Here is a 23,039-nt window from a genome sequence, read left to right on the forward strand (position 1 = left end):
CACTTTTTGGACGCAAAATAAATGTTGTGTCCAAAGCGCTGCTGAGTGCTTATGAGGGGATGTAGTGGCTAAGGAACCAGCTGTGAAATGTTAATTATGGCCAGGGAAAATGTTTGCCTAATGGCTAAACATTGGCTAAAATTAACAGCTCGCAGCAGCCGCATAAATTACATGAATAGAAATGCTAATAAAGATTGGGTGAATGGGACTAGCTGACACCCAGCTATTTTGTTTGGTGATGTCAAGGTGTCAATCAGACCTTTTCATGACCAAACTAAGTAAAGAAACACACAGACACAGTGTAAACACTTTATTTGAAATACAACAGACACATTCTTTAAGCATTTAAATGAACCAATATACTCACCCCAGTTCTTATGGAAATCCAAGGGCTTAAGCAATGTCCCACCAAATAACTTTATTTAGCTCCAAAAATCATTCATTGATGCTCAAAAAGCTTCAAAAACCGCCAGGGAGAGGCAAAAACACTCAGGAAATTGCTGGTTCAAATCCTGAACATGTGCACATATCCTCACTGACTGTCCGCAGGTCTCCTGACTCGAGGTCACCAAAAATAAATATGTACAAATTCTAATCTCCCCTCTTTCCCCCAATTAAAAATATAGATTTAAAACAGAAACACATTTGGTGTCGCTATGTCTGTAAATGTCAGATTTGTGAAAATGTAAAATTAATTTACTCCATCGGTAAATGGCATAACGAGAAAAATAATCAAAACGCATAAAAAAAGTAGTAATAATAATAATAATAATAATAAAAAAAAAAAGTTAAAGTGATCAAAACTTCTTGTATACCCCAAAATTGTATTAATGAAAATTGTTGGCTTGCCACCCAAAAAACAAGCCCTGGACACGGCTCGGTCGATGGGAAAAGTAAAATTGCTACGAGTTATATGAAGTTGTCCCCTTTTTGTCAAATAAAAATAACCGTCGCTCGGTTTGGCATAATGTCGTACGATCTCTGTCGCTCAGCGACATTCACATCGTTGGAGCGGAGCCCATGCGGGAGGGGAGTGTTTGTTTATTTTTAGTTTACAGAAGGGGATTGCTTCTTTATAAAGGGTGTTGTCCAGGTAGTGAAGAATCCACCTGGGAGTGCACATACATGGCACTGTTAGAAATTTAAGTCACGGAGGTAACGTGATGGAGACAAACTGCTCGCGTCTGACCTATAGCTTGGCCTGCTGCGCTTTTTCTTCTGCTATGAATTACACAACCAGCCTAACGGAGGCTCCGACACAAGTGATTGTGAAATGTGGCGGCCGCCAGGACACGTAGCACCCAGCAACAATAGCCAGGAAGAGAAACCACAGCGCTCGGTTATATAATGCCCCTCCTGCATTTGTTGGCATTGGCATCTGATCTGTGTGTGCCCTGCTGTGGTTACAGGCGGAAGAGGGAAATGCTGGGCATGCCGAAACTCAAAAGGAGGACGCAGCCCCGTACTCTCAGCATCAGCCCCGTCCCAGAGGTCCCGCAGTCATCACCCAGCAATCTGACCATTAATGTCTCCATTTCTCTTTGTCTTATCTTTAGAACAATCGTATCTGTTCTCCTGTCACGTGAAGATAACCGTTATCATCTGACTTCTTTCTCCAGGAATCAAATTCTGAGTGTAACATTCACATAGAAAATAAAGGCTGTTCGGAGAACATGACCGGTGAGGAGAACCCCTCTATTGTCTTCCAAGTGACGGGAATCCGTCCGAATCTCTTGTTAAAGGCTTTTATTTGTGTTTTGATTTTCCAGGTCACCAGCCTAAAAAGGGAAAAGTGAAGGGAAAGGGGAGCGATCCTGAAAAGATGAGGTGACTTTTTTTAAATTTTTTTTTTTTTTTTAACTTTTATTATTCAATCTTCTCAATTATAACAATGAATATAATTATGGAAATATTAGATTTAATATACTTCCTCAAAAAAGACAGAAAAAACCTGTTGCTCAACATGTAGCACTATTAATATCAATAATATAATATTATTGTTTTATTTGAAAAATGTTGGAAACTCAACAAACCTCATAGGTACTTGCAATGTAATCGAAATCTTGAAATACTGGTGCAGATGCCCCACTACCCTGCTGAAGGAATTGTTTATGCAACTCCAGGACTTATTGATCTCCCTCGCTCTCTACGGTCAGAGGAGGAACACTATAAATATATATATATACCTTCAAGGAGGAACACTGCATACATTTTTACAGACACCGAATCCTTGCCTTGCTCATTCCTACGGCTGTCCATGATCCCAGTCTTCTGTTGATGCGGAACTCTTGCGATATTATTTTTCTTTGTTTTGTGTGTAATATACATATTCATTATTGTTGTTGTTTTTTTTCCAGGTTTTCTAATCTGAACACCGAAACGCAAAAGTCTCCATCTCCAGGTCCTTCCCAGGTAGGAAGAAAAGCCTTTAGAAAACAGCGAATCAGTCAAGATGATGTATAATCTATATATTATAATTTTAGGTTTTTTTTTACATTTATACATTTTTCCTTCTTTCTATATGCATACATATTGACTTTTCATTAGGATTTTCTTAAGTTTAGCATGTACACCAGGAAAGCTTTCGAAATACAAGGCTAAACGTGTCATTATGTCGTAGGTATGTAATAGCGTAACACACTATGCTTGTTAATCACGCAGGTTCCAAAAGAATAATATATATATATATATATATATATATATATATATATATATATATATATATATATATATATAGTACAGACCAAAAGTTTGGACACACCTTCCCATTTATAGATTTTTCTGTATTTTCAGGACTATGAAAATTGTACATTCACACTGAAGGCATCAAAACTATGAATTAACACATGTGGAATTATATACTTAACAAAAAAGTGTGAAACAACTGAAAATATGTCTTATATTGTAGGTTCTTCAGAGTAGCCACCTTTTGCTTTGATGACTGCTTTGCACACTCTTGGCATTCTCTTGATGAGCTTCAAGAGGTAGAACCTATAGAACCAGGACATATCCTGGGCTGCAGTGAAAAAGACGTGTATGGATGGGGGGGGAGGGACATATATGACAATCTTATTCTTGTCCGGATCTGTTTTAGCAGCAAAGGCTTTCTAGGGAATCTTTTTTGGTTTGTGCATTATTACTGTTCTCTTTTTTTTTTTGAGCTGTATTTACTGACCAGCATTTTTTTAATCATGTAATAAAGCCAATGTATCTCCTTAGTATATAGAGAAGTCCCAAATCATAGATGAGCATTTGTGTCTACCATGTATTCTGCTCAGGGAAGACCTATGGAATCGATGCTCGGGCTTTGTACAGGGCTGCCGTGGCTCTCATTTCATTACAATTATTGTCTTGTAGGTTGATTTGGCCACAATACAAGATACGGTCAAGTCCCTTATACGTGAAGCCTATGAAGCCCTGAATGACAAGCGCTGTCGCAATGCAGAGGGGTTGTTTTCGAAACTTCTGGACATCCTGAAACAGAGCGATCTCCAGGTAAATTCTGAACTGTAGGTCTGCGACACACATCTGGTCTGGCAGCTGCTACCCATGGCCAGAAGGTTTCATTTCTGGGGAAAGTCACTGGTGTGCGCACATCTCCTGCAGTGTTATATACACTCATTTATGTGACTAATACTTGGGCTCTCTAATTTGTACAGAGCAGAAGTGATAAGTGGGGGCGCCGCTTTCTACCTCTTTTTGGGGGCCTAGTCTTTCTGCCTCTTTTTTTTGGGGGGCCGCCGCTTTCTGCCTCTTATTTTTGGTGCCGCCTCCTTTTTGGGGGGCCGCCTCTTTCTGCCTCTCTTTTTTGGGGGCCGCCTCATATTTTTGGGGCCACCTCTTTTTGGGGGGGAGGGGGGGGGCGCCGCTTTCTGCCTCTTTTTGGGGGCCTCCTCTTTCTGCCTCTTTTTTTTGGGGGTCGCCTCTTTCTGCCTCTTATTTTTGGGGCAGCCTCTTTTTTTGGGGGGCCGCCTCTTTCTGTCTCTTTTTTTTGGGGGGGGGGGGCACCTCTTTTTCGGGGGCCGCCGCTTTCTGCCTCTTTTTTTGGGGGCCGCCACTTTCTGCCTCTTTTTTTGGGGGCCGCCTCTTTCTGCCTCTTATTTTTGGGGCCGCCTCTTTTTTTGGGGGGGGCCCCTCTTTCTGCCTCTTTTTTGGGGGGGGCCCCTCTTTCTGCCTCTTTTTTGGGGGGGGCCCCTCTTTCTGCCTCTTTTTTGGGGGGGGCCGCCTCTTTCTGCCTCTTTTTTTGGGGGGGCCCCTCTTTCTGCCTCTTTTTTTGGGGGGGCCGCCTCTTTCTGCCTCTTTTTTTGGGGGGGCCGCCTCTTTCTGCCTCTTTTTTTGGGGGGGCCGCCTCTTTCTGCCTCTTATTTTTGGGGCCGTCTCTTTTTTGGGGGGCCGCCGCTTTCTGCCTCTTTTTTTGGGGGGCCGCCGCTTTCTGCCTCTCTATTTCGGGGGCCACCGCTTTCTGCCTCTCTATTTCGGGGGCCACCGCTTTCTGCCTCTCTATTTCGGGGGCCGCCGCTTTCTGCCTCTCTATTTCGGGGGCCGCCGCTTTCTGCCTCTCTATTTCGGGGGCCACCGCTTTCTGCCTCTCTATTTCGGGGGCCGCCGCTTTCTGCCTCTCTATTTCGGGGGCCGCCGCTTTCTGCCTCTCTATTTCGGGGGCCGCCGCTTTCTGCCTCTCTATTTCGGGGGCCGCCGCTTTCTGCCTCTCTATTTCGGGGGCCACCGCTTTCTGCCTCTCTATTTCGGGTGCCGCCGCTTTCTGCCTCTCTATTTCGGGGGCCGCCGCTTTCTGCCTCTCTATTTCGGGGGCCGCCGCTTTCTGCCTCTCTATTTCGGGGGCCGCCGCTTTCTGCCTCTCTATTTCGGGGGCCGCCGCTTTCTGCCTCTCTATTTCGGGGGCCGCCGCTTTCTGCCTCTCTATTTCGGGGGCCGTCGCTTTCTGCCTCTCTTTTTCGGGGGCCGCCGCTTTTTGCCTCTTTTGTTCAGGGCTGCCGCTTTCTGCCTCTTTTTTGGGGGGGCCGCTGCTTTCTGCCTCTTTTTTGGGGGGGCCGCCGCTTTCTGCCTTTTTTTTCAGGGGCCGCTGCTTTCTGCCTGTTGGACAGGCACTTATCATTAATCTCAAATGGGAGTATTATGTTTTCTTTTCTCCTCCAGAGTTTACATCTGACAAAGCTGGATTATCTGGTACTACAGTATGGACATGCGAATGCGCTGCTCGGTATTGGACAATGTGTGGTAAGCATTTGATATTTACTTGGATCAGTAAAAAATATCAATTGATATTGCCTTGAACATCAATGTTTTTGTGGCCTTTTGCACTGTGGTTTTTGCTTTTTTTTTTTTTTTTTTTGTACCATGCTAAAAAATTTCGGTGCATGCAGATCCACCATAGAGTTTTCCTTCTACTAAGCAAATGCATGGTGGGAAGGTAATAAATGTCGGCCTGTTTCTTGATAAATATCGGTGACCCTATGAGTGATTGATCTGGTTCAATCACTGTCACCGTCACCTACTGCAAGCATTGTCCATGCACCCAGCACGCTCCATCCTAGTGATGCGCCACCAGTGTTTGTGATTAGACAGCATCTTTTAACAGTGATATTTGTGCCGTCTACCTCTGAAAAATGGCTGATGTGCTGCCGAAGTGATGACAAAGACCAGCGGGGGGCAGAAGAGAGACAATGCTGGAGCGGGAGTCTATGCCTTCATCATAGCAGTTATACCTGTCTACTGATGTGGTTATCCATGTTGGATTTTTCTCGCTATACCGTTTTAAAAAAATAAATGCTTTTTTTGTGAAATTTTTGCAGGAGCTGGCAAAGGCTGAAAACGAGTTGAAAGAAATTATACAGCATCACTCCAAGGAGAGGTTCAACTGCTTGGCTTTTTATGGAATTGGAAATGTGTATTTTAAGCAAAATCGGTAAGTTTATATGTATAAAAAAATATATATATATTGTTATATATAAACCCCTTCCATGTTTTCTGAATGTTGGAGAAAATTAACCCCTAACCACCATAGTCATTTTGCTTTTAGTTTTTTTCTCCCCTTCTTTCAAGAGCCATAACCTTCTTTTTTATTTTTCCATCACCATAGCTGTATGACGGCTTGCGTTTTGCGGAACAAGTAATACTTTTGATTGACACCATTCATTTAATCATGAGATGCACCAGAAAGCCGGGGAAAAAATTCTAAGTGCTTTGAAATTGTAAAAAAAAATAATAATTTCACAATTGTTTCTTCTTTACCATGTTCATATATGGTAAAAACCGGTCGTAAGGGAAAGGATTAAGCGGCTGCCAGATACCAGGCTTAGGTCAGAAGGGTTGCACAGGTTAAAAGACAATTTTTTTTAGATCCTTGTTTTATCCCCTTTCTGACATGGAGCGCCCTGGGCCTATTGGACCAGATACTTATTATTACGCCCTGGGTGTCAGCTGATAGTACCGTGTATCAGCTGTGACAATGTACCAGGAGCGCTGCCGCTCCGTTCCCGGCACGTTAACCCCCAAAAAGCTGCGATCAAAGTCGATCGCAGCATTCCAGGAGCAAGGAAAGGTAAGCGCGTCCTGCGCTGTCTGTGCCAGGTCACGGTAATTGTCATGGTAACCCGATGTCGTCATGAAGACATCCGGGTTTTTAAGACAGCAGGAAGTTACTTTGATAATGCGCAGTGCGCGATCAAAGTAACTTCTGCCTGTGCAGCGCTGACACGCAGCATAGCATAGAGATGCTGCTGCATCTCTATTCTATGAAAGTGTTCAGACTGCATAAAATGAAAGACCCATAGTGGGACAAAGTGTAAAAGTAAAAAAAAGTATCAAAGTGGGAAAAAAAAATAATTGTAAAAAATAAATGAAAAAAAGAATCCATAAAAATAAAAATATACTTTACCCATAAATAAATATTATTGTGAAAAAAAAAAAACAGCAAACCAATAGAAGTACACATATTTGGTATCGTCGCGTCCGGAGCAACCTGACCTATAAATTTGTCAAATCACTTATACTTCACGAGAAACGGCATAAAAAAGGGTTAGGGCTGTGTTAAGGTTGTGCTAGGGTTAGGGCTGTGCTAGGGTTAGGGCTGTGCTAGGGTTAGGGCTGTGCTAGGGTTAGGGCTGTGCTAGGGTTAGGGCTGTGCTAGGGTTAGGGCTGTGTTAGGGTTAGGGCTGTGCTAGGGTTAGGGCTGTGTTAGGGTTAGCGTTGTGCTAGGGTTAGGGCTGTGCTAGGATTGGGATTTTTTCAAAAGTAAAGAAAAAAATAATGATGACAATATGGCGACTAGTCTATAGCGCCAGTGCTCGCTACTTGAGTTTGCATCGGGTGCTCGGGTATGGACTGAGTATCGCGGGTGCTCGAGTGACATGCTCAAGTCTCCGCCCCATATGCTTCGCGGCCAAAAAAAACTCTCGAGGATTGCCTTCCATGCACGAGCGAACCTCGCATGTTTTTTGGGTGTCTAACAAATCGTAAAACATGCAGGCCGAGAACTCAAGCCCCCGCGATTCATGGTGCATACCCGAGTACCCGATGCAAACCAGGGCTGTGGAGTCGGTAAGCCAAACCTCCGACTCCTCAATTTCCATGACTCCACGACTCCGACTCCCTCATACACGGCTCATGTCTAAGTGATAAAATTACTGTAGCACAGATTCATCTCAACTAAAAGTCTAAACCTTTAGATCAGGAATAGGACAGACATTTATAGGACATTTCATAACTTTCCCAAATATGAATAAAATATTCCCCACAAACTGCATTGAATTACTGTACCCAATTTATTATATATTTTAGGAGTTGAAGTTGGTCCATTTTATACTGACTCCGACTCCACAGCCCTGACATTGCAAACTCAAGTAGCGAGCACTTGCGCTCAAGACTAATGACAACTTATTCAATATGATGACCTAATGTTATCAAATTCATTGAACCCGGAGTCGTACATCTGGGTTCAAAATGTTCAAGAATTTGTCCAGTACTTTTTTGAAATGCCCCAATGTATTTAGCATGTGGCCATAAGTTTTTTTTTTTTGTAAATACCTTTTAGTTGTATGTATTGCCTGTGAGCTATCACTGGCCGCTCACGGGCATCACGTGACCTCGGCTTTTCCTTACGCTGATGTCACATCAAGGGAGGCGTGACATCAGTGACGCAGTCCCCTCGGTGTATGCTGGGCCGTGGGCGGGGTTACCCTCGCGTCACACCCAGCATCCACCGCGCACTTTCCCAATGAATGAGGAGAAGGAGAGTGCGCGGTGGATGCCGGGTGTGACGCGCGGGGTAACCCCACCCACAGCCCATCACTCACCGTGGAACACAGCACTGAGTCACCCCCGGCTGCAGCCAGTGATAGCGCCGCTCACAGGCAATACATACAAGTATATTTACAAAAAGGTATTTACAAAAAAACTTATGGCCATATGCTAAATACATTGGGGCAATTCAAAAAAGTACTGGACAACTCCTTTCACTATACCCCTTGAGAAAATCCTTGAGGGGTCTAGTTTCCAAAATGGGGTCACTTGTGGGGGGGGTTTCCACTATTTAGGCGCATCAGGGGCTCGCCAAACGCGACATTGCGTCCGCTCTTGATTCCAGCCAATTTTGCGTTCAAAAAGTCACACAGTGCTCCTTCCCTTCTGAACTCTGCCGTGCGCCCAAACACTATATTTTCCCAAAAATGGGGTATCTGCGTACTCAAAAGAAATTGCACAACAGTTTTTGGGGTCCATTTTCTCCTCTTACCCTTGTGAAAATAAAAAAATTGGGCTAAAAGATCACTTTTGTGGAAAAAGTTTTATTTTTTTATTTCTACGGCTCAATGTTATAAACTTCTGTGAAGCACCTGGGGCTTCAAGGTGCTCGCCACACATCTAGATAAGTTCCCTGAGGTGTCTAGTTTCCAAAATGGTGCCACTTGTGGGGGGTTTCCACTGTTTAGGCACATCATGAGCTCCGCAAACGCAACATGGCGTCCGCTAATTATATTCAAGCAAATTTTACATTCAAAGTCAAATGGTTCTCCTTCCCTGCCGTGCCCCCAAACAGTGGTTTTCCCCCACATATGGGGTATTGGCGTGCTCCGGAGGAATTGCACAACAAATTTTGGGGTCCATTTTTTCCTGTTACCCTTGCAAAAATAAAAAAAATTGGGGTCTAAAGTAACATTTTTGTGAAAAAAGTTAAATGTTAATTTTTTTCATCCACATTCCAAAAATTCCTGTGAAGCACCTGAAGGGTTCATAAACCTCTTGAATGTGGTTTTGAGCACCTTGAGGGGTGCAGTTTTTAGAATGGTGTCACTTTTGGGTATTTTCTTCTTAAAGTCCCTAAAAAAATGGTTTTGTAAATTTTGTTGGAAAAATGAGAAATCGTTGGTCAACTTTTAACCCTTATAGCTCCCTAACAAAAATAATAAATTTTGGTTCCAAAATTGTGCTGATGTAAAGTAGACATGTGGGAAATGTTATTTATTAACTATTTTGTGTGACATATCTCCCTGATTCGAAATTTACAAAATGTTTGCCAAATTTCCGATTTTTTTTCACAAGTAAACGTAAGTCATATCGAAGAAATTTTACCACTATCATAAAGTACAATATGTCTCGGAAAAACAATCTCAGAATCAGGGGGATCCGTTGAAGCGTTCCAGAGTAATTACCTCATAAAGTGACAGTGGTCAGAATTGTAAAAATTGGCCTGGTCATTAACGTGCAAACCACCCTCGGGGGTAAAGGGGTTAATCAACTAGCTCCGATGACTTGGGCTTTACTTGATTCAGCCTTAATGTCGTATTCTTTTTTGTTTTGTTTTTTTTAGCCATCAACCGTGTTACTAATGACTTCAGTATAGTAATCCCTCTGTAAGAACTAAGTCATATTGTGTAAATCCACTACTGGCTCTTTATTAGACATGTATTAGATTGCTCCGAGGACATATGGCGGTGGTATAGGAAGCCATACATGTCATGGAGCTAGCCATATATCTCACACACTGATAGATATACAACTTCCATTGAAGACTCTCTGAGACAGCGGATGTAATGTTAATTACTCCATGTTAAATAGCTGGCACTCATAATAAAAATGTGAACTTTTTTTTTTTTTTTTTAAAGTTGGTATGAAAATCTTGTGAATCTAGAAAGCAAATTGTGTGTGACTGATCGCATTTGATATATGATTGTGTTACATGTTACTATTTTTATTAGGTTTTCTGATGCCTTAAATCAGTATATAAAGTCTAAGACCATGATGAATCATAAAATGGTGCCTGGCGTTTTAACTTGGCCAACCACATCTGTCGTCATCGAAGAAACTAGGCCTGAAAAATTACTGGTAAGAGATTAATGTGTGTGTTTTTTGTGGTTTTGTTTTTTTTCCTTTAATTTTAGCACTTCAATTATAGGACAATTCTGACAAGATATTCACGAGGCATTCATTTCATATACTATAAATTTCTAAACTGCTCCTATCAAATAAACACTAAAAAACTGAAAGCTCTCCAATGACCCAAGGAGAGAATCCATAGACAGTCCTTTTTAATCTTTTTTTTTTATCTCCTATGGACCCATTGATTTAAAATTTTGATCAGTAACTCATCAAAAACAGACATGACTGAAAAAAAAAATAAATATATAATATCCTTCGTTCCCTCCCCCAGGAACCCGGCGGCGGTAGCAGAAGAGGTGAGATGCTGCAGGGCCAGTGTCTGGCTGTTGGCGGTGAGGCAGAGCGGCGTCCGCTGCTTTTCCGGTGGCCTTGGCCATCTTCCTGAAGCCGTAGGCCTCCGGAAAAGCAGCACATGCCGCTCTGCCTCACCGCCGACAGCCAGACACCAGCCCCGCAGCATCTCACCTCTTCTGCTGCCGCCGCTGGGTTCCTGAGGGAGGGAACGGAGGGCCTCCTTCCTACGATCCCGCTCCACCACCACCGCAACTCCCCGGTAAGCTACGTTCGGACCAGAAGACGCACCACCCATTTGGGGGAAAAAGAATGTGTCTTATGGTCCGAAAAATACAGTAAATGAAAACCCATGACTTGTGATTTGTGTGTAATGTCTTGGTCTACCTGCTTGTGAAAATGTCTAGGAATTTGGCTGCTTTTTAACCGGTGTGGTCTTTTTTGTTTGTTTTTATTCTTCTTTCCTTCAGGTTTTCCTTGATAACTGCATTGAAGAATGCAAGTTTCCACCAAAACCAGATGCGATTTGCCGCTATGAGCAGTGTTTAAGCTTGCCGAAAACTCAGATCTACTTTTCAGACCCGAATTTCAAGGTAGGATAATAAATAATGACTTTTTTTGTTATTATTTTAATTTTGGGTGTCAAATATGAAAACTGTGCAGACAAAAAGTGGGGCTTTTGCCCATAACCTATTTTATTTGTCTTGGTTTGGCTAATTAAAGGCTACAATCTGGTTGTAATTTGCAGTTGTTAACGTAATAGTCAGAGATTAAAGATGCTTACGATGCATTGGCTGAGGAACAACACACGCTGCAGTAGGTGTAAAGTTGCGTTCGGTTCCTTAATCTCCATGCATTATTATACAGTTCTGTACAAACACAAAATCTGCAATAACCAAGTAAATCAGCACCTCCAATGATATTCTTGTATCTAGGCTAAGCATGTATACTACACATAGAGAGTGAACTCTGATCTCACCTTCTAACCTCATATCTAAGCCCTTTCCACTTCCTGCCGACTCAAACTCAAAAATATCTCCTGGATCCGCACATTCCTCAACCACAAATCTGCAGACACCCTAGTGCATGCCCTCATCATCTCCAGCCTTGACTACTGCAACCTCCTGCTCTGTGGCCTCCCTTCTAACACTCTCGCACCCCTCCAATCTATCCTAAACTCTGCTGCCCGACTAATCCACCTATCCCCCCGCTATTCCCCGGCCTCTCCTCTCTGTCAGTCCCTTCACTGGCTCCCCATTGCCCAGAGACTCCAGTTCAAAACCCCTAACCACGGCATACAAAGCCATCCACAACCTGTCTCCCCCTTATATCTGTGACCTAGTCTCCCGGTATGTAACAACAGTAGCGCAGTCGTATATGAGTGTGTGTGACATACGGTGCTGCTATGAATGACTCTGACTCCGATATGTTACCAAACGATCTTCTTTTTTTTTTATATAATTTGCAATAAATGACAGTATTTCTCTTCTAAACAAGATATGGGCCACAACAGCCAACAGTTACAAATACACCTTATACAGCCTGAGAGATCCCAAGTGTCAGCTTCACAGTATGGAGAAGGACTACCCCCAGGCTATACCACTCCCAACCTTATCCGGTACAGGGCCTACCCGTAATTCAACCCTGCCCATGACACGTGGTCCTCTCAGGAGTACAATCTTACACCCGCCTTAATTACAATAGATTCCGAGTACCCTGTTTTCCCCTGGATATGTATATATTCCTATCTAGCTCTCCCTAACTAACTAAACAGTCGGTAACCAGTCACACATTGGAGTTTACTCACGCAGCCTCTCCCTCTGTATCATATCGTCCAATTTGGATCACTTTAGAGTCCCAGTCCTCCGTGTGACAACCGCAGGACCTCTCTTCAAAATCACCTCAGGGAAAACTACCATTTTTCTCTCCTTCCTGTTTTCAGTCTTTTCTTCTCTTGTTCTAAGGTGACCTCTAATGGCCGAAGTTATTGCAGCATCTTATCTTATAACAGAAAACATTAACATACTACCCTCCATCCCACTTATAGTTTGACGTCCCGACAAACGGCTTCTCACTACTCACATGCAGCACGTACTCTTCAGGATTGTATCGGTGGAACACCAGCTGTGCTCCTCTCCGACCTCCTTAAGCCGGTACCTGTCGGACTCAATGGAGTATTCGTCACATCTGGTAAATTAGTAACATTGGGAACCGTCCCAGGTACATCAGGAACTTGCACTGTCGTACTCTGCATGTCCGGGAAATCGGCCCCAAAGTCGTCCCAACAGTCACATTCAACATTGTTCAGCGTAACCGCCGCAGACGGCTCAGGCGATTGAGAGATAAGCAGGTTTGTCAGACATGCACCTCTTTAACCAATTTCGGTGCATGGTGCGACAGGGTCCAATGCACCCTTCAGGAACCACTGTATACACGCTTCCCTCTGGAAATACCCTTTCCACTACTGTCACTACTGTGTAAGGTGTATCCTCCCACCTGTCACTCAACTTCTCTCCTGAACGCGTGACCCGGCCTGGTACCTTATCACCTACCAGGAACTCATCCTTGTGCACCGGTCCCTGATCTCTATGGGGATGATCCTGTACACGTTGTTCCACTATTCGGTGGATTTCTCACAACTTTCGTCGATGATCCTGAACCCACTCACTGGCTGTACCATACTCCGGCTCATCTGGTACAGTCAGTCCCAGTTCTTCAATTTCTCGTCCAGGCCGACCGAACATCATCATGTAAAGCGTGAACCCCATGGTGATATGGTCCCTGTTGTTATAGGCCCACATAAGTTCTGGGATATACTCAGTCCATTGCTTCTTTTGCCTCTGTTCCAGTGTTCTCAGCATCTGGAGCAGTGTTTGGCTGAATCGCTCGCAAGCCCCATTTCCTTGTGAGTGATAGGGTGTCGTGCACAATTGCTGAATCCCATAGACCTGCAGCAACTCAGTCATGAGCTGACCCTGAAAGCAGGCACCTTGATCTGAATGCACCCTTTGGGGACACCCATAAACCGGAATGAAATGCTTAGAAATCGCCTCTGCTGCAGACTTAGCTGTTTGATCCTTGGTGGGAACAGCCACAGCAAACTTTGTAAATGATCGGTCATGATTAGGCATGAATGATGACCACTTCTGGAGTACCCGACTGTTAGGTAATCCACCATTAATGTCTCCAACGGGGAAGACGTGACGATTGTCTGAACAGGAGCCTCTCACAACTTCTTCTAAGCCTGGTGTGTACACGAACCGGTGTAACCATCGATAAGTCTTCTCAGGCCCAAAGTGTGCACCCCGTACATGAGCTTCTCTGCCGCTACGTAGATCCAGCGATACAGTACCCCTTCCGCTATGGCCAATCGGTCCCACTGCTTTAGCAGCTTCTGCCCTTCTACTCCCAGACAAGCTCTCGCCCTTCCATCGGGCCAGTACTTTTGTCTCAGCCATTTTTTTTTACTCGCAACAGCTCGGAGTCTGCATCCTGTAGATCGGCCCACTCCTGACGAGTCTTTCCCAACAACTTGGCGACCTGTGTCGCCACCCCACTTGAACGTGCCACGTCTATGAACACATGTAATCGCCTCAGATCGGGGATCTCAGTATCCTCGAGATCTTCATCCACCACATGCTCGGGTGCGCCTCTGTCACAGGAGCAGAAACCGTTTCAGATCAATCCCAGTATTATTTCACGGAGCTCTCCTATGGCGTCCACGTTTACCAGCGTGTCGATATACTGGAGCTCACACAGTCTCCATCAGTCCATCTATATTCTCATTAATAGCAATGTTCCTTGTGAAGCTGTGAATCCTATCTAGCTCTAAACTAACTAACCAAACAGTCGGTGACCGGTCACACATTGGAGTTTACTCACGCAGCTTCTCCCTCTGTATCACACCGTCCAATTTGGATCACTTTAGAGTCCCAGTCCTCCGTGTCACAACTGCAGGACCTCTCTTCAAAATAATCTCAGGGAAAACGACTGTTTTTCTCTACTTCCTGCTTTCAGTCTTTTCTTCTCTTGTTCTAAGGTGACCTCTAATGGCCGAAGTTATTGCTGCATCTAAACTTATAACAGAAAACATTAACATACTACAGGTACATACCTGCACGCAACCTCCGATCCTCACAAGATCTCCTGCTCTACTCCCCTCTTATCTCCTCTTCCCACAATTGCATACAAGATATCTTCTGTGCATCCCCCCTACTCTGGAACTCTCTACCCCAACATATCAGACTCCTGCCTACCGTGGAAACCTTCAAAAGGAACCTGAAAACCCACTTCTTCCAACAAGCCTACAACCTGCAGTAACCATCGCTCCCCCATACCACTGCACGACCAGCTCTACCCTCACCTACTGTATCCTCACCCATCCATGTAGACTGTGAGCCCCCGCGGTAGAGTCCTCTCCTCTCCTGTACCAGTCGCCGTCACGTTTTGTTAAAGATCATTGTAATTGTTTTTGTATGTATACCCCTTTTCCACATGTAAAGCGCCATGGAATAAATGGCGCTATAATAATAATAATAATAGAGTGGAGGTCATATTATCATTACTAGCCCCTCTGGGTATCCTGCTCTGACATTGTTTGATAAAAACGCCAAAATAGTGTCCATAGCCTTTTGGCATTACAGTCAGTTTTGGTGTTTATAACAATTTTTTTCCCTTACTTTTTATAGAGTTCCAGAAGCCATAACTTTTTTATTTTTCTTTTGGTGGCAGTCAAATGAGGGCTTGTTTTTTTAGGATGAGGTTCATTTGTGAGTGGCATTATTTTAGTGTACATGTAAGAAACTTTAACACTACATGTGAAGGAATATAGCCAAACAGCAATTCTTTTTTTGTATCTTTGAGTTGAGGAGAGCTGGGAGAGCACAATACTTAAGGGCGACATTGTTCAATTCACACCAACAGAAGAAGACCTTCCAGGTGCGATGGGAGTTATAAGATGAGGAGGGCTTCCTCACTTTGATTGTCTGCACGGCCTGATCAGAGAAGCCTGAGGATTTTAGAGCTGCGGGTTCAACAGCCATGCCGTTAAATTGAGCAACCATTAATTAGTGTGGAAGAGAGGACCCTGAGAAAGTAGATCTAGTCGACCCTGAAGTATCCACTGAAAGTCTACTTGGAGGATGATCATTTCCACAAATCATTTTCTGGGCTGGTTCGGGACCACAAGGATGACCAGGACTCATTCCAGCTAGGTCTTAATGAGCAACTTGGGTAGCAGAGAGGTAGCATTTGGAACATAAAGTCTCCAGAACTTCTGTGGTGACCGCTGGGTGGTTGGAAGATCCGGGTACAAACAAAGCAACTTTGTGGCTGTGTTTGCATGCCAACAAACAGACATCTGAAGTGCCCTACCATAGACAGATTTGATCGAAGACTTCTGGATCCAGAGGCCAATGTGCTTCAGTTAGCCCGTTGCGACTTAGAAAATCTGCTTCATAGTTGTCTACTCTCAATATATGGATCACTGAAAGTGCTGGAATTCGTTGTTTTGCCCAGGCAAGAATCCATGAGACCTCTACCATGGCCAGATGACAGAGTCCCGCCTTGATGGTTGATGAATGCCATGGCAGTGGCTTTGCTGGACTGAATTCAGACTTGGAGACTCGACAGTTGGTCCTGCCAATGGGGAAGGGTCAGACTCATAGATCTGAGTTCCAGGAGGTTGGAAAGTTGGGCTTTGTGACTCTTCCAACAATCTTGCTCTGTAAGCTTACGCAAAACGTCTCACCAGTCGAGAAGAATATTGTCTGTCTTCTCAATCTGCCAATGAAGCTGAGGGTTGGACCAGCCGAGAAGAATGCTGGGAGAGTCCCGCCATCAGATCAGGGACTGTCTGATGTGAGGGAAAAAGACCTGGCGATTTTAAGAAAAAGACAGTCGTTTGCCAACAAAAAAAAAAGACCAATTTCAAAGGCCTGATATGGAACTGAGCAAAGGGGATCACCTTAAAGGCAGCCACGAGGGACCTCTCAGATGGATGCTGATCTGTAGAGCTGTCAACTTGTCCTCTGGAAGAAAACATTTAGCTTGAACGGTGTGAACAGCATCCCCCGTCAGACTGAATGCTGAGATGGAAACTGGGACAACTTTGATTGGTTGACCAACTGTGTGAAGCGAATAGGTGTGTCCAGTGTGATTTGCAGACCCTTCAGTTTCTCTAAGTAAGACGGATCCTTAACGAGACAGTTGTCCAATAGCGAAGCACCACTATCCTCTTACATTCAAAAGGGCCTTGATAATGGCCATGACCTTCATAAACGCGAACTGGAAGTGGTACTGGTGGACTGCAAAACAGAAAAACTGGTGCTCTGGAAAAATGGGAATGTGGAGATAAGTTTCTTGGATGTCAACTAAAGAGAGAAATTCCCCGGATTCCATCAAGGCTGCAAAAGACCGATGAGACTATAATGAAGCGGTGTAGTCAGACTTATTTGTACAACAGTGTCAGGTCCAGAATAGACCAAACGGAGCCGTTCTCGTCAAGCACAACAAAAAATTTTATCTAAGACCCATTGAAGCGTTCTTGAGGAAAAAAATGTAACAAAAATACCTGATTAGAGAAGGGAGGAAATGGCCTGGAAAAAAACAAAGCCAAAGAGGTAATTTGTGGAGGACAGGTTAGAAAAAAAGATTTCGCTAAAGAGTGATGAATTCTATCTGTTGTATCTGGTGGAGGCAATTTACCCAACTCAAGCGTCGTTTGCTGTGAATCATAGAATCATAGAATGGTAGAGTTGGAAGGGACCTCCTGGGTCATCTGGTCCAACCCCCTGCTCAAAGCAGGATTCACTAGATCATCTCAGACAGATGTCTGTCCAGCCTCTGTTTGAAGACGTCCATTGAAGGGGAACTCGCCACCTCTCGTGGCAGCCTGTTCCACTCATTAATCACCCTAACTGTCAAAAAGTTTTTTCTAATATCTAATCTGTGTCTCCTCCCATTTAGTTTCATCCCATTGCTTCTAGTCTTTCCTTGTGCAAATGAGAATAAAGATGATCCTTCTACAATGTGACAGCCCTTGACATATTTGTAGACAGCTATTAAGTCTCCTCTCAGTCTTCTTTTTTGCAAGCTAAACATTCCCAAATCCTGCAACCGTTCCTCATAGGACATGGTTTGCAGACCAGTCACCATTCTGGTCGCTCTTCTCTGAACTTGCTCCAGTTTGTCTATGTCTTTTTTAAAATGTGGTGCCCAAAACTGTACACAGTATTCCAGATGAGGTCTGACCAAAGAGGAGTAAAGACCGATAATGACTTCACGTGATCTAGACTGTATGCTTCTGTTAATACATCCCAGAATTGTATTTGCCTTTTTTGCTGCTGCATCACACTGTTGACTCATGTTCAGTCTATGATCTATTAGTATACCGAAGTCTTTTTCACATGTACTGTTGCTTAGTCCTATTCCTCCCATTCTGTATATGCTTTTTTCATTTTTATTGCCCAGATGTAGTACTTTGCATTTTTCCCTGTTAAAAACCATTCTGTTGGTTGCTGCCCACTGCTCCAGTTTATTTAGGTCTTTTTGAATCCTCTCTCTCTCTCTTCTCTAGTATTAGCTATCCCTCCTAGCTTTGTGTCATCAGCAAATTTAATCAGTTTACCCTCAATTCCTTCATCTAAATCACTGATAAAGATGTTGAACAATACAGGTCCCAGGACGGAGCCCTGTGGTACCCCACTTGAGACATTCATCCAGCTGGATGTGAAGCCATTTACAACCACCCTTTGAGTCCGATCACTAAGCCAGTTATGAATCCACCTAACAGTTGCCTGGTCCATTGCATACTTGGTCATTTTTTCAATAAGGATGGTGTGAGATACTTTGTCAAATGCTTTGCTGAAGTCAAGATATACTATATCTACAGCATTTCCCTGATCCACCCAGTCAGTGATTCTGTCATAGAAGGAAATTAAGTTAGTCTGACATGACTTGTTAGTTACAAACCCATGCTGACTCTGGTTAATCACTTCATTCTTATCCATGTACTTACATACATGTTGTTTAATAATTTGTTCAAAGATCTTTCCTGGTATAGAAGTCAGACTCACCGGCCTATAGTTCCCTGGGTCCACCTTCTTCCCCTTTTTGAAGATAGGAACAACATTTGCTCTTCTCCAGTCTTCTGGGACTTCTCCTGTTCTCCAAGAATTTTCAAAGATTATGGAGAGTGGTTCTAAAATTTCTTCTACGATCTCCTTCAGTACTCTGGGGTGTAATTCATCTGGACCTGGAGACTTGAACTCATTTATGTTAGCTAAATATTCCCTCACAATCTTTCTGTTTACAGATAACTTGGATTCCTCTATTCCTTTAAAAGGACAGTGAAGATCAGTTGATGTTACATTTTCTTTCTGAGAGAAAACAGATGCAAAATAGGAATTAAAAAGTTCGGCCTTCTCAACATCCTCTCTTACCATTTCTCCATTTTCATCCTGTAAAAATCCTATAGCATCTTTGACTTTTCTTTTACTTTTGACATACCCCCCAAATCCTTTTTTATTGCTTTTGACATCTCTTGCAAGCCTTAATTCATTGTCAGCATTAGCTACCCTGATACGTGCCCTACAGGATCTGCAGACTGCATTATAATCTTCTTTAGATATGCCTCCCTCTTTCCATTTAATAAACATTTCTTTCTTTCTTTTTAGCATGTGTTTAAGTTCTGTGTTCATCCATCCTGGTTTCCTTAAATGCTTCCCATTCTTCCTACTTTTCGGGATTGTTAACGATTGTGCTTTTGAGAATCTCATTTTTAAAAATTTCCCATCCTTCCTGGACATTTTTGTCCTTAAGGACATCCAGCCATTGGATCCCTCCTATTCTCTTTCTGAGTCTCTTAAAATCTGCCTTTCTAAAATCTAACCTTGAAGTTTGAGTCTTCACATGTCTTCCTCCTCTAGTTATCCAAAATTCTATAATAGCATGATCGCTGCCTCCTAGGGTCTCAGCCACCTTTACCTCCTCAACCATTTCCTCCCTGTTTATAAGGATTAGATCCAAAGTAGCAGATCCCCTTGTTTTCTCCCCTACCTTTTGGAAGATAAAGTTGTCAGCAAGAGAGGATAAGAATTTGCTTGACCTGTTAGTTTTACTTGAGAGAGATTCCCAACAAATGTCTGGATAGTTGAAATCTCCCATGACCACTACGTCATATTTTTTGGAGAACTTGGTCATTTGATACATAAAGAGTTCATCCATATCTTCAGCTTGCCCAGGTGGCCTGTAGTAAATGCCTACAATGGTGTCCTTTCCGTTGTTCTCTCCTTGTATTCTTACCCAAACAGTTTCCACAGAACTCCCAGTCTCTGAAGCTTCAATCTCTGTGCAGATATACGCTTTTCTAACATACAATGCGACATCTCCTCCTCGTTTATCAAGTCTGTTTCTTGCAAATAAGTTGTATCCTTTTAGCCTTTTATTCCAGTCATGTGTATCGTCCCACCAAGTTTCAGTGATTCCAATGACATCATATTCCTTTTCCTGCATTAGTAGTTCCAATTCTCCTTGTTTGTTGCCCATGCTTTGTGCATTTGTATAAAAACATTTTAGTTTGTGATTGGTTTCTCTTCCTCCCATATTTTTATTATTTAAATTGTTTTGTCTTTGTTCTTCTTTTCCACTTCCAGTAGCAGAGATCTCAATAGTATTTGTCAGCTGTATGGCTTTTTCTGGCCTTTTGCTTCCCTTCCCACATTGTTCTAGTTTAAAGCTCTTCTGATGAGTGTAGCAAGGCGACTTCCAAATACATGTTTTCCAGTCTTCGTAAGGTGCACCCCATCTCTAGCAAGTAGTCCATCGTATAGGTAATTCATTCTGTGATCCAGAAATCCAAATCCTTGTTGACGGCACCATCGACGTAGCCAGTTGTTCACCTGTAGAATCTTATTCCACCTCATTGTTCCATGGCCATCCACTGGGAGGATGGATGAGAAGACCACCTGCGCTCCCAATTCTTTCACTTTCTTGCCTAAGTCTTCAAAGTCACTGCAGATGGTTTCCAGGTCCTTTCTTGCGGTGTCATTTGTCCCCACATGTATTAGCAGGAATGGGTAGTGATCTGTAGGTCTGAAGAGTCTTGATATCCTGTCAGACACATCTTTAATTTTTGCTCCTGGAAGACAGCACATTTCTCTTGAGGTTATGTCTGGTCTGCAGATAGCGGCCTCTGTTCCTCTTAACAGGGAATCCCCCATGACCACCACTCTCTGTTTTTTCTTCACAACATTCTTCTTTCTCCATCCAGGAGGATTCTGAGGGCTTACAAGGTTATTCATTGCTGGCAAAGTCTTATTTTGCTGTATTTCTTCATGGTTCTCCTGCGTGAGAGCCTGGTACTGGTTCCTGAGCAGTATGGGTGCTGACTGCCTCTCGATCCTCCTGCTTCTGTGGGTCACATGCTTCCATTCCTCTGTTTCTTCAGGTGCAGTTCGAATTTCTTCTCTTTCTGAAACATGAAGAGATAATTCTGCTCTGTCTAAGAACTCTTCACCTTCCTTAATGATTTTCAAGGTAGTTAACCTCTCTTCTAGATTTCGCAACTTTTCCTCCAACAGGGACACAAGCTTGCATTTCTGGCATGTGAAGTTTGGCTTTTCCACTGGCAAGTCTGTGAACATGTAGCAGGATATGCAGCTCACCAAATGGCTCCTGGACTCTTCCATGTTCTTATTGTTAATGTTCTGAAAACAGTGAAAAAAGCTTAAAAAAAAAAGCTTCAAAATGCGCGGTTTACCGATGTCCTCTTTTCAGCTCCAACAGCCAAAATCCAGTGTTCTTTGAGCTCGCGGAGACTCTTCACTTACCCCAAAATGCAGTGGGAATATGCAAATTATCTCCTCAGGACTCCTCCCCTGGTTTACCGATGTCCTCTTTTCAGCTCCAACAGCCAAAATCCAGTGTTCTTTGAGCTCACGGAGACTCTTCACTTACCCCAAAATGCAGTGGGAATATGCAAATTATCTCCTCAGGACTCCTCCCCTGGAGGAGGATAGCCATGCTTTTCTGGGAAAAAATGAGAGAGCCACCCAAAGAGGGTGCTTAGGTGGAAGTGCCCTGTCATGCGAAAGAAAACTTGTTTCTTATGGTTCTAAAGGGCTCAATAGACTGGACGCGTAGACGCCAAGAGTGAGCAGGTTTGAAGGACTGTTCCTTTCTTGAGGGAGGGTAGGCCTCTCTTGGCGGGAAATGAACTGACTGAAGGAACGAAACTAATGCTGTTTTCGAGTTGACCGAGGAATAACTTGGTCTAGAATGTGGGAGTTGAATACTTACTGGCTGTGTAGCCTGAAATGGTCTTGTCTAGTTGTTCCCTGGAACAGGCCAGTAAGAGATGGTTTGGATGCATATTCCGCATTCCAGATTTGAGCCAAAAAGACTCAACGGATTGCTACAATTCTGATTCAAGCCTGAGCGGAGGAGCTTGCAGCGTCAAGTGAGGCAAAGCAAACATACTTAACTCATGTGGAAAATCTGGTCTGTGAGGTCCGCGAAGTTGGACGTTTGAGCACCGAAGAGAATGTTTTTGCACCCTTGTTTAGCCCATGCACTAACTGTATTGGCCACCCAGATAGCAGCGAAGGGTGGACAGAAGGTTGAGCCCATGGCTTCAAACACGGACTTGGCCATGGATTCCACTAATCCGTCTGTGGCGCCTTGTAGAAAAGTCGTGTCAGAGAGTGGTAGAATTATGGCTCTTGATAAATGAGAGATCCAACAAGGGAAAGGAAGACCAGGTGGCGACAATATCATCTGGAAAAGAGATACAAAATCCTCCATGCATTTCAATCTATGGAAACATTTTTCAGGGTGCGCCTAGTCCTTATCCAGCACTTTGCTTAATTCTGAGTTGTTTGAGAAACATTACCTCTGACCCTCCTGAAGGACACAGTCTGCAGGGGGTGATGAATCCGCTTCCTTAATGTTTAAGGATTGGTTTACAGCACCAATAAGAGTGTCAAGCAAATCCCTAAGCTTAATTGCCTGATCCAGAATCCTAAGATGAAGAACTGGCTCTAGGCCGCCTAGACCGTGGGGAGGGGAAGACCATGGGCTGGTGCAAGCAGTGTAGGTCGAGACAAGTTGGTCCGACAGGAGTGTGTGTGTTTGCGGGAAGCACAGGCAAAAAGTGTGACCGGCTGGGCTGGTAGACGAGCACAATCCTCTCTGGGGCAGACATGGTAGAGAAGACACAGCAGAAAAAAGGAAGGCAGAGTAAGGGGACAGGAGAAAAATGGTTAACTGATGCTAGGAGGAGGAAAGCCCTGCTGGGGGGCTGCAGTGTCCGGGGGCAGCCTACCTATCCTGGTGTCTGGCCTGAAGAGGGTTAA

The 23,039-nt window shown here is 43.7% G+C and overlaps 1 protein-coding gene across 7 annotated transcripts in view; it reads left to right on the forward strand.

Moving 5' to 3' along the window:
• TTC3 (tetratricopeptide repeat domain 3) overlaps positions 1 to 23,039 on the forward strand; it is a 167,987-nt gene that overhangs the window by 76,119 nt on the left and 68,829 nt on the right. For all 7 annotated transcript variants that reach the window (XM_073668397.1, XM_073668395.1, XM_073668396.1 and 4 more), the window contains 8 exons: positions 1,620 to 1,680; positions 1,770 to 1,827; positions 2,358 to 2,412; positions 3,358 to 3,495; positions 5,158 to 5,238; positions 5,814 to 5,926; positions 10,215 to 10,341; positions 11,157 to 11,279. In XM_073668397.1, the coding sequence (XP_073524498.1) occupies positions 1,620 to 1,680; positions 1,770 to 1,827; positions 2,358 to 2,412; positions 3,358 to 3,495; positions 5,158 to 5,238; positions 5,814 to 5,926; positions 10,215 to 10,341; positions 11,157 to 11,279 (756 nt within the window). The remainder of the gene's footprint in view (positions 1 to 1,619; positions 1,681 to 1,769; positions 1,828 to 2,357; positions 2,413 to 3,357; positions 3,496 to 5,157; positions 5,239 to 5,813; positions 5,927 to 10,214; positions 10,342 to 11,156; positions 11,280 to 23,039) is intronic.

The sequence above is a fragment of the Phyllobates terribilis genome, unplaced genomic scaffold (genome assembly GCF_046119375.1).
Source record: "Phyllobates terribilis strain yellow unplaced genomic scaffold, ASM4611937v1 Scaffold_2__4_contigs__length_985480577, whole genome shotgun sequence".
Taxonomy (NCBI): domain Eukaryota; kingdom Metazoa; phylum Chordata; class Amphibia; order Anura; family Dendrobatidae; genus Phyllobates; species Phyllobates terribilis.